Below are 13,475 nucleotides of genomic sequence, written 5' to 3' on the forward strand. Positions count from 1 at the left end.
TACTTTTTATAGATAGAGTAAAATAAATTAGGTTAAATATATAATACCTTTCGCTTATTCCGTCTTTATTATATAGTACGAAATAAAAATCGGCCCTAAAAATAGACCCGTTATCGATCTCCGTATTCTAAATAGTCTAATTATATTAAATAACTACCCGTTACTACTATAAAGCGAAATAATTATTTTTATAAGGGGCAAAGTCATTATTATAATTATCGATACTATATCGTTTTTCTATTAATTTAGCGTTTAATTACAGTATAGAAACCGGTTTACCCTAATTACCTACTACGGGTTCGAATAGCCGACTATTGCTTAAATAGGTTTTAAAAATATATTAGTATACGTTTAGAGATTTATAGATATATTCTTCCAATAATATAGAAATTACTATAGGGTCTATATAAATAATATTATTATTACCTCCAATTTAGTCGATAATTACTTAAGGTATTTAAATACTATTTTTAATTTCTTTATATTTAAGAATATTATACTATCCCCCAAAAAATCCTACTTCGGCTATTCTAATATTGAACTATTAGGTTTTTATATTAATAGCTTTAGTCTATTTACAATTAAAGAGCGTATTAAAACTTTTAAAAAATTTATATTTCCTAATAATTTAAAAGTATTTAAATAGTATATTAAAAGTATTAGCTTCCTTTATTACCTAATTATATACTATATATAATTAGTAGAACCCTTCTAAATTCATAAAATTATATTACTAGCGGACGGACGTAAAGTAAGGAAAATTGAGATAAGTAAATTAGTTCGCTAGGCTGTATATTATATTAAAATATTCTATTCCCCTTCGGAATTAGAATTAAAGGCTTTTAAAGCCTTTTAATATGCTATTTATACCGACCCTACTATTCTTTACTATTTAAACCCAAACCGCTAAACCTTTTTATAAATTGATAGTTCTTTAGAATATAGCTTTAATATTATATTCTTTTACTTAAAGGATAGCTTTATTTAAATTGAAAGTAATTATATCCCCTCCCCCTAAATCCTCCCTATTCTATTTTTAAATAAAGTCCTTACTAAAGCCGAAATATAATATAGCCCTTCTAAATTAAAAATAGGCTATTTAATTTAGGTAGTAAAGAAATTCCGTACTTAACTCTATTTTTATAATCTTCCTATTATAGTACTAACCGATTATTCTATAATTAAAAATATTATTAAATATATATCCCTTTATATAAATTCGACCAACTACGTAAATTACTAATTAATTAATACTTCTATATATTTATCCGGATATAAATTAAAAATATACTATATCCTTAATTAATTAAACTTTATCCTTAATACCCTAAGCCGTTTGAAGGTTAAAGGTAACGAAGTAGGAAACTTTAAGGGAGTACCTATCCTAAATAATATATAGGAAGACGTTAAGGAAAGTACTTATTGCCTAGACGAGATATAGTACGCCTTCTCCGAAATTTAGATAGACTTAAAGACGCGTAAGGAATATATAGTAATTTATACTTCCGATAAAAAATTTATAAAAATAATAGAATATTTAAAGGAGTACAATAAGGTAACTTCCGAAGACAAAGATATCGTTTTTTTAAAAACCGGCTACCCTTTTTTTATATATAACGGCTTTATATATAATTAATAAATTAAACCGAACGGAGGTAATATAAATAACCTATATATATTATATAAATTCGTAAAGGACGTACTACAAGCCGCCTATAATAATAAGTACTACTTCGGTTGTAACTATATAATATATAAATTAAAAGGATTATTATTTACTAATAAAATTCGCTTAGTTAAATAATATATTAAGTACTACCTAGTATATTAATTAAATTAAATTAACCGTAGTACCCCTATCGGAGACTATTAACTTATTAAACCGGAAGAAGCCCTACTTATACGTATTATCTCCTTCGATTTTATTATAGGATTACTAAAAGTCTTATTAACTAATACCCTATAGCAAATACCTAGCTATATAACCTTCAACGTACTAATACTTATTACTAATAAAATATTAAAAAGATCCCTTCTAATCCTAAGCTATGAGAAGTATATAGTAATTAAATAGAGAATTATTACTATTCGAATATTTCTCCTATACGACTAGGGTTTCCCTATTGGGATAATCTTAAATTGAAATTGAAAATTTACTTCGGCCTTTTAGAAAGGAATGTGGATTGCTATAGGGATTAAATTTTTAATAACTATAGTATATTACCCCCTTAATAATAGTACTATTAAATGTAAGAACTAAATAGTCGAAATCGCTATCCGATTCTACGCCTTCTATTACGAATTAGGATATAATTAGCTTCTCGTTATACTGTCCCTATAATAGAATTTCAATAGCGCCTTCATCGAAAGCATTAAAACCTTATTATATAAATATTTATTCGGGTACTAATTTCTAAGACTACTAAATATCGCTACCGGAATAAGTAATTTAATATACTAATTAAAAAATAACTCTACCGTCCGAAATTATATTTGCTAGGAAGCCTAACTAATTATAGATTTCGCTATCGTTAATGCTAAACTTCGCTATAATATTAGCTACAAATAATTAGATTTTTAAATCGGAAATAAAATCTTCCTTAAACTTAACTACAGATATTATCTCCTAAATCGTCCTTCTTAGAAAATATTATAATAACGTTCTAAACTATTTAAAATTATTTAGAAGGTAGAACGCCTAACCTACAAACTTAACTTCCTTACGAGGATAAAAATCTATTTAATTATTTTAGTAGCCTATTTTACCCCGGTTCTAATAAATAACGACCCGTTCTATTGTATTACTCTACTACTTAGGCTAGTAGAGGATTCCTAGAGCGACTCCAATCCTAAGGCAAGCCCGAAGTATAAATTAGAGAAGATTTCTACCTATAAATAGGTCGACGGAATATTCCTATACTATATTAAATAAAAAGGATATAGTTATTATAATAATAATTAGTTAGAAATAAAGGATTTAAAGAATATAAAAGATTTTATAGAAGATTATTAGAAATATTAGCCGGACGAGCGCTAATCCGGAACCGCCTGTTCCTACGTTAATAGACAATAGAGGGTACGCTTTATAGACGAAAAAGAGTTTAAGACTTTGAAGCGTTTATTAAAAAGAAAGTAAGGCTATTCCTATTGAGGACAATAGTGTTTCTCTTTGTAGCGCTAGGACTTAATACAGGAAGTATTGTATATATAATTAGATTTAATTGATTAGAGTAGATTGGGTATAATTATAATTATACCTATTATTATTAGAGGCTCTAGCACGCCTAGGTACGTAAGTACTTACGTACCTAACTGCCCGGTCGTATAGACCCGCTTAGTAGGGTGGGCCAGCGATAAGATAAGGGAATTCCTATAAAGGGATTCCCGCGCAGGGCGGCCTTCGGCTACGCCTTTCTTCCTCTAACATCTTCTTCTTTTACTTCTAATACTACGTATTGCACCCATTGCATCGTGGTATCTGGAAGCACCCAGGTTACCCTATCACAATATTAGTAAAAGACAGCTCCCTAACATAAACCTTATATATTAATTATTTATAATTAATAAGTTTAATAACTATTATAATATAGCGGTTAAATAGTATATTAAGGTATTCGATATTTAAATCCTCGCTTTACTACTATACTCTACCTATATTATATAGCTGCTTAATATAAGAGTCTTCTCCTTATTTAAATCCTATTACTAAAAAACTCTTTATAAATTTATATAGTAAGGGGAATATAATTTTAACTGTATAACGTTCGTTAGAAAGTTCAATAGGATTATAACTAATAGTTTTACAATTTATAATATTATAAATAGATTTAAGGATACTAGTCTTTAACTAATTAATAAATAAAGGGTATTATTATAGATTAAAGTTAAGTAACGCTCTTTTAAGTTCAACCCTACCTATCCCTCTATAATACTATATAAAAATTACTTTAAGAAGGCTATTGAAGTTATTAATTATATTACTAACTATTATTATTATACATTCAGTTCTCCTACCTACAATAACTACCCTGACGTACTTCAAATTACTAGAGAAGTTATTCTTAATTTTAATAAAATTTAAAAATACAATTAGTACAACTATAAGAGGGAAACTAACCTCAACTATCGTATAAGGAAGAAAATATATAAAGTCCCAACTAGTAGTCTATCTCTCTCTCTCTCTAAAAATGACCTTAATACTATAGTAATTAAATAAGCTCAACGCAAAATACAAAAAGAAATTAGGCGGTAAGAGCGAGCTATAAAAAGGATTAATAATATTATATAAAAATAATTTAAAGAGTAATAGAAAGAGGATAAAGAAGGGGAGAAGCTAACTAAAGTCATATAGAGTACGTAGTTTAAGAAATATAAGAAGGATAATCAATAGGAGTATATACCCGTTTATAACAATAATATACTTAACGTAAAGGAGAATCTCCCTTATTAAATTAATAAGGAAGGTAAACCGCTAATATACTAGTAAGCCTAATATTATATAGAATACCCCCCACCAATTATTTCTAATAATAAAGAGGATATTCAAATTATTACTAACCGCTAGCTAGCTACCTAATCCTAGTCCCAATCCCAATCAGAAACCTTCTCTCAAATTATCAAAGACCCCCGTATATAAACACAACTCGAAGATAAAATAGATAAGACTCTTATTAAAGACTTCTATAAGAATAATATTATTATAGTAATAAAAGAGAAAGTTAATAATAAGGAGGAGGAGGAGAATAAAGGTAACGATAGGGATAAAGAAGGCGGGGAGCTTCTACCTAATAAGAGGAGGATTGAATTAATCGGTCAACTAGTTGCCTAATTAATTAAACCCCTAATTATACTAACTCCCAAAAAGAAGTTTGAATAGCGTATACCCCCTACTATTAATATAACCTTATTACCCAAATCTAGTCCTTCTTCAATAATTACTCCTATAACTCCCTTCCTCTTACAAGAACGTAGATTTGAGGATACTATATAGGGAAGTATAATAAAGCTATTGATCGAAGGTACAATCCGACCTAGAATAAGGCATTTAAACAAGCAACGGCCGGGGCAAGCCTCATCGAAGTAGGAGGAGGAAGTCTAAGGCATGTACAAGTAAGGGAGAAGTTCAATTGGCTACCTATACTATATAAAATAGTCAAATAAATAAAATAAATTATCAAATCCTTTATTATATATATACTCTTCCTATTTGGGTAGTTTACTAGGCTTCCTAATAACGTTATATTAATAAATCTCGATTTACAGTATGGGTATTGTATATATAGATAGGTCACTTTGCTAGTAAATTTCTATGTGGGGTGTCCTATATTAAAATACTGTCCCAAATTTTTGGCGCCCCCTACATGGAATGTAGGGGGGAAAGAAAGCTTGGCGCCCAGAACCCCCCAAGTAAGTTCGATAAGTAGCAAAGACCGTTTGGACTGTCATGACTGCTGAGCTTGATGCAGCCACTACTAAGGTGGAGGTGAGGCAGCCGATAGGGATAACGAATATGGGGAGATGAACAGTTTGGTGGTGAATGTGGAGGTGAGTGTTTGTTGTTGTTGTTAATATATATCAGCTTGTTGTCGACTCGGTCTTTGGTGTACTTGACACTTTTCATTTTCATCGCATTTTAATCTCTTCTTCTTCTTCTAATACGCTGGACCGAGTTCAGTTGTTTTTTCATTATTGTGCTGCACATCAGGCCCGTTGAACCTTCAACCTCACTCACCTCTAGACTTGATACTCCAGTCTCGAAGCAATGATTTCGACAAGCGACCTTCACCTCCTCGGGTGCCATTTTGAGCAATACCCCGACTACCACCAGCCGCAAAACTTCAAGTCGATTACGTCCAAAAAAGACCATCATCCCCAAGAACCTGAAAACGAAAACGAAAACCTCGGAGTCTTTCACTTCCCCGTCCTCAGCTTCGGGTTTGTTTTTGTGCTTTTGGGGATCACCTGTGAGTATTTACCTACCTACCTACCTATCCATCCATCCAACTTCCAACAACAACAACCACTACCAACGAAGCTCAATAGAACTTTGGTACTGACAAAGTAAAATGAAGCAAAGGCACACTAACCTCCATCTGCATCTTTCGCGTCCTTACGCATACCCACTACATGTACACGCTACATCACGATATGAATATGAATATGGACATTGGCAGTTGGTCTGCTCGCTTTTTGTCGACGCCATTGATGTTGCAAACCAAGTCCGTCGGGGATTCGTTGATGGGTGTTGCGTTTGTGGAGGCTTTGGCTAGCGGTCGCTCTACCTCTACCTCTGGGAAAGATGGGGGTTCTTCTGAAGAAAGTGGTAAGTGGTGGAGGACATGGAGGAACGCATTGGATTTGATGGATTTGATGCCCTTGGATATGAAGATGGAGTTGGATTTCAAATTGGAGGTGGAGGCGATGCCGGTTGAGAGCGCGGTGTTAAGGTTGGAGGATTGGGTTTATAATGTTGCGGGGCTTTGAGGTTTGTTTTGAGGTATGGGTGAAGGACAGGAAGGTTGGAGATGGAACTGAAGGCGGAGGTTGGTTACATGGAGGTATTCTTTCAGGCATTTTCTCTTTGGGTTTTCTTTCTGGTGTACGTTTTGCGGAGGCGGGCGCAGGTTTGCCGGTCATACTTTCCTTTGTTAGATGGATAGGTAGATACACCTTTAGAGGTTCGGTGGGGAGATACTATGTGCTCCTTCTCTTTTGTGAATTCTTTGGTTTATGGGAAACTCCACTGCAAAGTGTTGACTCCTTCCTTATCGATGTTTCTTTGGGTGGAGTTTTGCTTCTTCTCCTCTTCCTCGCTCTTTTTCCGTTGCTCATGTTTCTTTCGAACAGGAAAATTTCTGTCTATTCCTCATGCGCAAATAAGGACCCATCTTCAATTTACCTCTAACTTTGTTCCAATTCCGTCTGCGTAAAGGTAGACATCTGATACTACATCCACCGATTGCCTATCGCCGAATGCGTTCAACGACCACCACACAAGCTTAAGTGCTGACTGCATGGTTCAACATATGGCGGTCAATTGACCCCCACAATCGAAGTTCAAGTTGTAGCAGTCTGCCCTCGATATCCTCAACCCCCAAGTCGCTGCCTGGGGGCTACCCACATGCCGTTATCGCGTTCTTCAACCGAGTGGTACTGTCAACTCCAGAATCTCGTCACCCATGATGGACCAACACGGGTGTGGCGCTCGTGATTGACCTGTACCGTTTGCTTGGTTCCCAAGGACGGGCTATGCGGTCCAACCTTGTCAAACCGGCTAACCAACCTTGGGCTGTCTTCCGTCCTGGGCTTGAGCTGGACATTTGTGGCTTGCAGGTGCTGAACGCGAACCGACAACGTTGAAGATGGGTATTGGTGGGAAGACTGGAACGCGAAGGTCGGTGTAGTGCTTGTGGGAACAAGGTGGGCTGAGGTTTAGTAGTCAGTGTTGATACACTCTGGTTGTTTTTCCGTTTGTCATTTATGATCTGAGCTAACCCGTCGTCTTTATCTCTACTAGCCATCACCCCTATTTCAACCACATCAGACCTTGACACTATGGGGTGTCCCAGGGAGCTTCGTTCGTCCGGTTACAATATCCAACAACATGCCGACTCTGTGAAGGATGTCTCCAAGTACCTAGGTAGTCCAAGGATGAGACGGCGATGGACGACCTCATCCAATCAACTCCTTCCGCGAGATCCCTTTCCCCGCATGTCGTCGGTCATGGAGGACAAAGAGAAGAACGACGGGAAGCTCTCCACTGGGCTAGTCGTGACATAGGCGTCTTCGACGTTAGGTAGGAACGGGCAATGGTTTTAGTCTTGAGGTGAGTTCCGGAATGCTTAGCTGCATTGGCTCTTCAGCGTCGGTTCTCGACCTGCATCGAACAGGAATGACAACAGATTGATGGTTTAGATGCGGTGTTATCTGACTCATGCACAATACCCCTCAGCGCCCGTTAGTGCACTATCATAATCGCGTGGCTTGTGTGTCTAATAGCCTGTCTGCGTGCACTTGCGTTTCCAAGGTAAATTCCTCTTCACTGTGCTCTTCCTTTGACATTCTCTTCCGAAAATTCTCAACTCCCTGTGTCTTTTGGCCGAGTATTCACCGACCGATATACCTTTCCCCCCTTTCCGCCTGCATTCCAATCGAACGGAACGCTCCAGCTGCCGCCACATGGATTGACTTAACGAATGAGAACAGCAACTATACCACCCTCACCGTTGTGGATGCTATGCAACCTGCCTCATGCCTCCATAAGGTCTTGAGCACACCCCTCCTGAGCGCCATGATGTCTTGACGTTTTTGACGTTCTAGAACGTCCCGGCGGAAGATACCTTACCAAGCTCCACCGCCAGTCAATAGCTTGATCGACTACTGGGATGACTCTGCGGGTTTTAATTTTAAATCTCCGCTGCTTCGGGAGCTAGGTCTTTCCCTGTCAGCCACGCGAACCTCTTTGAGTCTGGACTCCGGACCTGTTTGGGCGCTTGACGACCGAAATCGAACGTTCAGGTGGGTGGGACGCTCCCTCGGTTGTGGCGCCCACGTTGAAGCTGAACTACTAGCTCGGTTTAAGAACGGACTACACGATGGGAATTCATCCTATCACGCACGAGCTGTCTGGCTGTTGACTGCAAAGTGGCTTGCAGCTCTCGAATGTCGTCGATGGGTGGTATTGGTTGAATACCGAAATGGTGGGATCTTATCGGTCTGCTAGCTTCGATGAACGGGAGCTGAAGTTTTGGAGGTGGGTTGAGAATTTCCGTACTATTCATCTTTGAAGAAGTGTATTTCTCGTATTTCTCTTTCTCTTTCTCTCTCCTTTGCGCTGTTCGGTTGCTCCTTTCTGGCCCATTCACGAACATCCTGAGTGTCTAGCAATTGATCCCCGACGATCAAGCTCAGAGTGACAGTCAGAAGCCATGGGATCTCCAGATGAGAACGATCCCGTTGGCTACGAAGTCCGACAACAACCGTCCACCCACTCCGCCTCTCTGAAGGATATCTCAAAGACAGAAACAAACGAAGTCACCAAAGATGCCGATGTCAAGTCTTCCCCGCCATCATGGAAGCCAGGCGCCCTCAGACAGTTCCCCGTCTATGGCATCCTCCCCTTGCTGTTGAGCATAGCATGTGTGTACATCTATTACTACTTCTACAGTCCAAACCCATCCACCAACTCAGCTCTCTAACATCCATCTCAATCCAGGCACCGGCGTAGCAATCCTCATCGTCCGCCTCTCACACCACAAAGACATCGACTCATGGTCTGGCCGCAAGGCACCGCAAGTGCTGCTTTCGTACACGACTACCGTGGCGAACTCCCTGATGGGCGTGGCGTTTGCCGAGGCGGCTGTCATTACCTTCTGGAGGGGAGCAGTAGGCGGGATGCCGGTCAGTAACTTGCATTATGTGTGGGCCAGTTCAAGCAGTGTTGTGGGCGCTTTGACGAGTTTGTGGAGGAGGAGGGCTGTGGGTGTTAGTTTGGTGTCCATCCTCGTGGCCGTCTCGACACTTCTGCGCGGTCCTCTTATGCAAAGAGCTACCTATGTCGAACTGGTTGACCTTGAGGCATGGGACACGATCAAGATCCCAGTTATGGCAAACATGAGCGATGAATGGGGCGGCATGCTCAGCGGGCATGCTCTGACAGACCTGCGGTTTTCGCCTGGCTTTGCGGACGCTGTTGCCAGGTATCAAGCTCAGTCACCAATGTCCTTGCTCGGGGCTGACTGTAAGAACTGCTCTGTTAATGTGGTTGTAAGTTGTTCTATGAAGCGCTCGATGTTTCATGGTTCAAGGAGGTTACTGACAGAGATGCCAACAGGCCTTTGGATTCCAAGTCAACTGCACAGCTACCAACATCCCATACAATCTCACCGGTAGTGTCGAAGCCATCATGAACGGCACTCTCGGGGCGACTGTGTTTGACTCAAAAATCAGCGTCGTCAACGAGTCGCCAAAGGGAAGTCTGCTGAACATCAGCGTAGTGCGCAAAGTCGATGTCGGATACGAGGGCAACCTGGAACACAAAGTGTGCTTGCTTGCTCCCTCTTTGTTGAACTACAGCATGTTTCTCGATGACAACTTGTTGAGCTTCCAGTCCGAAAACTGGTTTGATGCCAAAGCTGTGGAAGACCCTGTTAACCTGCCGCCGGTTGACTCTTTCGTGGCGCCAATGTGAGTTATCCCCATCCCTCTTCTTCCTGTCTGCTCCCGCTCCCTAGAATCACTCTCTATTGACCTTAAATCCCGACTAACCTCGCTCCCACAGTAACATGACAGTCCCCTACATCACAGGCTTTGGCAGCACCATCCCCGCCCTGCACGCCATGGGCTCCCTCCTCTTCGACTCCACCTCCAACGTCTCCCACGGCGGCGCCGTAGGGTGGACCACGTCCAACTCCGGTCTGCTCTCTAACCTCTTCTACACGGCCGCCACGCCCGCCGCTCGGCGCAGCTCCGACCCTAAAGATTACTCTTTTGACGACCCCATGGTGGACATCATCAACGCGTACCGCGACATTGCGTTCCGCATGTCTTTGCAGGCGGCGGCCGAGGAAAACGAGGGGCTGTCGGATAGGGACGCAAAGGTTTTCCAGGAGGTGGAGTCGATAAGTCATCAGAGCATGGCCAGGTACGCGATGGACAAGGCGGCATTGGCGGTAGCGGTGGTGATCAGCCTGATTGGACCCGTGGCTACATTGATGTTGTTTTGGGGGTGGTGGAAGTTGGGAAGGAGGTTCACGATGAGTCCGTTGGAGATGATCAATGCTGTGTTGGCGCCTGGCGAGGAGTTGCTTGATGATGATGATCATTATCATGATGGAGATTATGAAAGGCAGAGACAGTCGGGAGACCGGAATCAGAGGGAGGTGGCTAGGTTGTTGGCTGAGTGTAATCAGAAGGGTGATGCGTCGGGAGCAGATTTGGCGAATCATGTCAGGCAGAACAAGAAGGGGGAGGAGCCGGTGTTGAAGTATGGGGTTGATGGAAGGGGAAAGCTTTCGATGAAGGTGGTGGGCGGTGGCGGTGGTGGTGTAAGGCGGAGGAGGCAGAAAGAGGGGGGCTTTGTTTCGGGGTTGGTGGATGTTTTGTTGAATGATGGGTGAAGGGGTGTGCCAAACACAGCTTAGGTCGAGCGAAGATGAAAGGTGTGAATGAGATGTGATGCTATCTGGAATCCCACTTACTTCGGCACGAATCTGATAGTGAAATAACTGTATTGCTTTGGCATCATATCCACTTGTTTGGATCTGCAGGAACTCTGCGCTCTTGATGTAGAAACATTCGAGAGACACTGCTCCAAGGTTATAGGTGTTGGCTTCTGTGAATATCCAGATGTAGACCTCCATGTTAGAGAGGCACGAACAACACGATTCCTGCTATGTCTTCAGCGCCTTTTACCCAACCACAAAGCAATTCATCACCAACTCTCCAACATTCTCCTCAAAACCTCATCATTCATTTTCCACAACTGCGTCGAAAAGTCAATCGCAATCGCATTCCCCGTATACCACGTCCCCCTTCTTCCCTGCAACCCATACATCTTTTCCATCCACCCTCCCTTCATCTCCTCGGCACTAACCCCAAACCCACCCGGTCCATGATCCGAATACTCCTCCACCTTCAACTTTTGATCTCCTCCTCCTTTCTTGAGGTTTCCATCAGGTACCTTGACTGTCCCAGCATCAACCATGCGCTCCAAACTCTCCTGCGCCACTTTGATTGCTTCCCGCTCATCAAATTCCCCATAGCCCAACCCGCTCCCACTAGTCCCAATACTAAACAAATCACTGTCATTACCATAGCTAGCAAACTCTAGGACATGCGGCTCGTTGATGAACGGCTTGTTGATGGGATCGATGGCTGCTAGGATAGGGGTATTATGCAGTTCGTAACCCCTTGGCAAAATAGGGGAGGAGACGATGGCCGTGCCGTAGCGGCCGTATTTAGCGCGGCGGAAGAGATTGGATTCGAGAGAATCAAGATCGAAGGGGGCGAGGTTTTCGTGGGTGGGGGGGATGGCGAGGAGGAGGTTCCTTGCGCGGATTATGGTAGTTGTGGTCGTTGTTGGTTTCCTGGATAGAGGGGAAACGCGAGTGGTGATAGTAACTTGTATGTCTCTCTTGTCATCCGCGTTGTCTGCAGGGCGGCGGACGCTCGATACGAGTGAGTTGAGGAGGACATTTTCGGCGGCTCCCAGACGGGCGTGAATAGCCTCATAAAGAAGCTGGTTCCCGCCCTGGATATGGTACATCCCTACTTCACCATAGAGGACTTTCATCCACGCTGGACTGAAACTCTGCAAAAAGGTGAGAGTCAAAGTATCAGTGAAGTTTCGATGGCGAGAGGCCGGACCGCCGCCTGTGGATTCGTACATCCTCGGTAATGCTTCGGTGACGTTCCATTTCTTGGCGAATTCGCCGATGGGAAGGAGTAAGTCCTCGGGAATTTGAGGACCAGGAGGCAAGTTCCAGAACCCCGGTTCGGTCATCTTGTCCCAGCCTTGGGAGACCAGGAGGTCGTGGAAGCGGATGATGGCTGAAGTGATGCTGGAGGGGTCGGGGCCGGTGTAGTTGGCGGGTAGCTCGAGGCCGGTGGAGAAGTCGATGTTGCGGGTGGTGGTGGAGCCCCGGGGGCCGAGGCCGGGGAGGAGAGTCAGGTTGAAGCGGGAGATGAAATCGAGGCCGTCGAGGTAGGGGAAGTAGACTTGGACGCCGTATTCGCGGGGGGTGGGTGGGGTGGTGGAGGTGTCGAGGTAGGTGTCTACGTGGCCGCCCTGATGGCTGTTAGGATTGAAAAGACGAAGAGAAGGAAGGGACTTACAAGGATGGACTCCTTTTCGATCAAGACGATGCTCTTATTATAGTCCTGTTGGAGTCGGAAAGCGGCGTGGGAGCCGGCTGCTCCGCCGCCGATGATGATGACATCTCTTTCGATGACTTTGGGGGTGTTGACTGTTGCGGCATGTACGCTAGAGAAGCTGGCAACTACGAGAAAGACATTGTAGAGTCCTTTGAAAGTCATTGTGACTTCGTTTGACAGTCAGCAACTTTTTATGCAAGAAAGAGACAAACAGGTCCCAACAAGTTTTGTTGCGACATGCGCTACTCTTATTTGAAGCTTGTGGACTTTCGTCTAGACCGCTCCGTGCAATCAATCTGTTGATACTTGAGTGTCAGCATCTCCGAATCCGGCAAAAGCAATGAGTGCGACACTGCAGTGTTACCAATCATCACAGCGGGAGGTAGAGTACCTTGCATCCAATAAAGACGGCACACCGACTAGGAATAATTGGGAAGGTCATACGCGTTCTCTCCCAAGACTTTTATGGTACCCATTGAGAGTTCGTATGTGGCCATCGGACATGCGATTCAGCCTGTGCTCATGCCATGCCGTCCAGCCCGCAGAAGTAGAGTTTCTACCGCTTGCAAATGGACCGATCAACCAGTGAAGGTAATTATATC

At 42.2% G+C, this 13,475-nt stretch overlaps 3 protein-coding genes across 3 annotated transcripts; 2 read left to right on the plus strand and 1 right to left on the minus strand.

Annotated features, from left to right (window-relative positions):
* Positions 1-5,665: 5,665 nt before the first annotated feature.
* Positions 5,666-6,688, plus strand: NCU17044 (hypothetical protein). Its single transcript, XM_011396556.1, has 2 exons — positions 5,666-5,963; positions 6,077-6,688. The coding sequence occupies exons 1-2, from the start codon at positions 5,762-5,764 to the stop codon at positions 6,481-6,483; spliced, it is 609 nt and encodes a 202-aa protein (XP_011394858.1). The 5' UTR covers positions 5,666-5,761; the 3' UTR covers positions 6,484-6,688.
* Positions 6,689-8,843: 2,155 nt separating this feature from the next.
* NCU07235 (hypothetical protein) lies at positions 8,844-11,117 on the plus strand (the record flags this gene model as incomplete). Its single annotated transcript, XM_950796.2, has 4 exons — positions 8,844-9,138; positions 9,215-9,765; positions 9,833-10,185; positions 10,280-11,117. Exons 1-4 carry the CDS (start codon positions 8,928-8,930, stop codon positions 11,115-11,117), a joined length of 1,953 nt encoding a protein of 650 aa, XP_955889.2. The 5' UTR covers positions 8,844-8,927.
* A 112-nt stretch (positions 11,118-11,229) lies between these two features.
* On the minus strand, positions 11,230-13,474 carry NCU07234 (hypothetical protein). The gene is made up of 3 exons (XM_950795.3): positions 13,265-13,474; positions 12,835-13,169; positions 11,230-12,787 (listed from the first exon to the last, which is right to left on the minus strand). The coding sequence occupies exons 2-3, from the start codon at positions 13,033-13,035 to the stop codon at positions 11,432-11,434; spliced, it is 1,557 nt and encodes a 518-aa protein (XP_955888.3). The 5' UTR covers positions 13,036-13,169; positions 13,265-13,474; the 3' UTR covers positions 11,230-11,431.
* Position 13,475: the final 1 nt, after the last annotated feature.

This window comes from Neurospora crassa, linkage group V (assembly GCF_000182925.2).
Source record: "Neurospora crassa OR74A linkage group V, whole genome shotgun sequence".
NCBI classification, from domain to species: domain Eukaryota; kingdom Fungi; phylum Ascomycota; class Sordariomycetes; order Sordariales; family Sordariaceae; genus Neurospora; species Neurospora crassa.

What these genes read in the sequence shown, in the direction of transcription:
- NCU17044 (XM_011396556.1), top strand. Translation starts at nt 5,762, where the DNA reads ATGATTTCGACAAGCGACCTTCACCTCCTCGGGTGCCATTTTGAGCAA. An exon ending in TGTGCTTTTGGGGATCACCT is followed by an intron (nt 5,964 to 6,076) that starts GTGAGTATTTAC and finishes AATGAAGCAAAG; the next exon opens with GCACACTAACCTCCATCTGC.
- NCU07234 (XM_950795.3), bottom strand. Translation starts at nt 13,035, where the DNA reads ATGACTTTCAAAGGACTCTACAATGTCTTTCTCGTAGTTGCCAGCTTC. An exon ending in TCGAAAAGGAGTCCATCCTT is followed by an intron (nt 12,788 to 12,834) that starts GTAAGTCCCTTC and finishes AACAGCCATCAG; the next exon opens with GGCGGCCACGTAGACACCTA.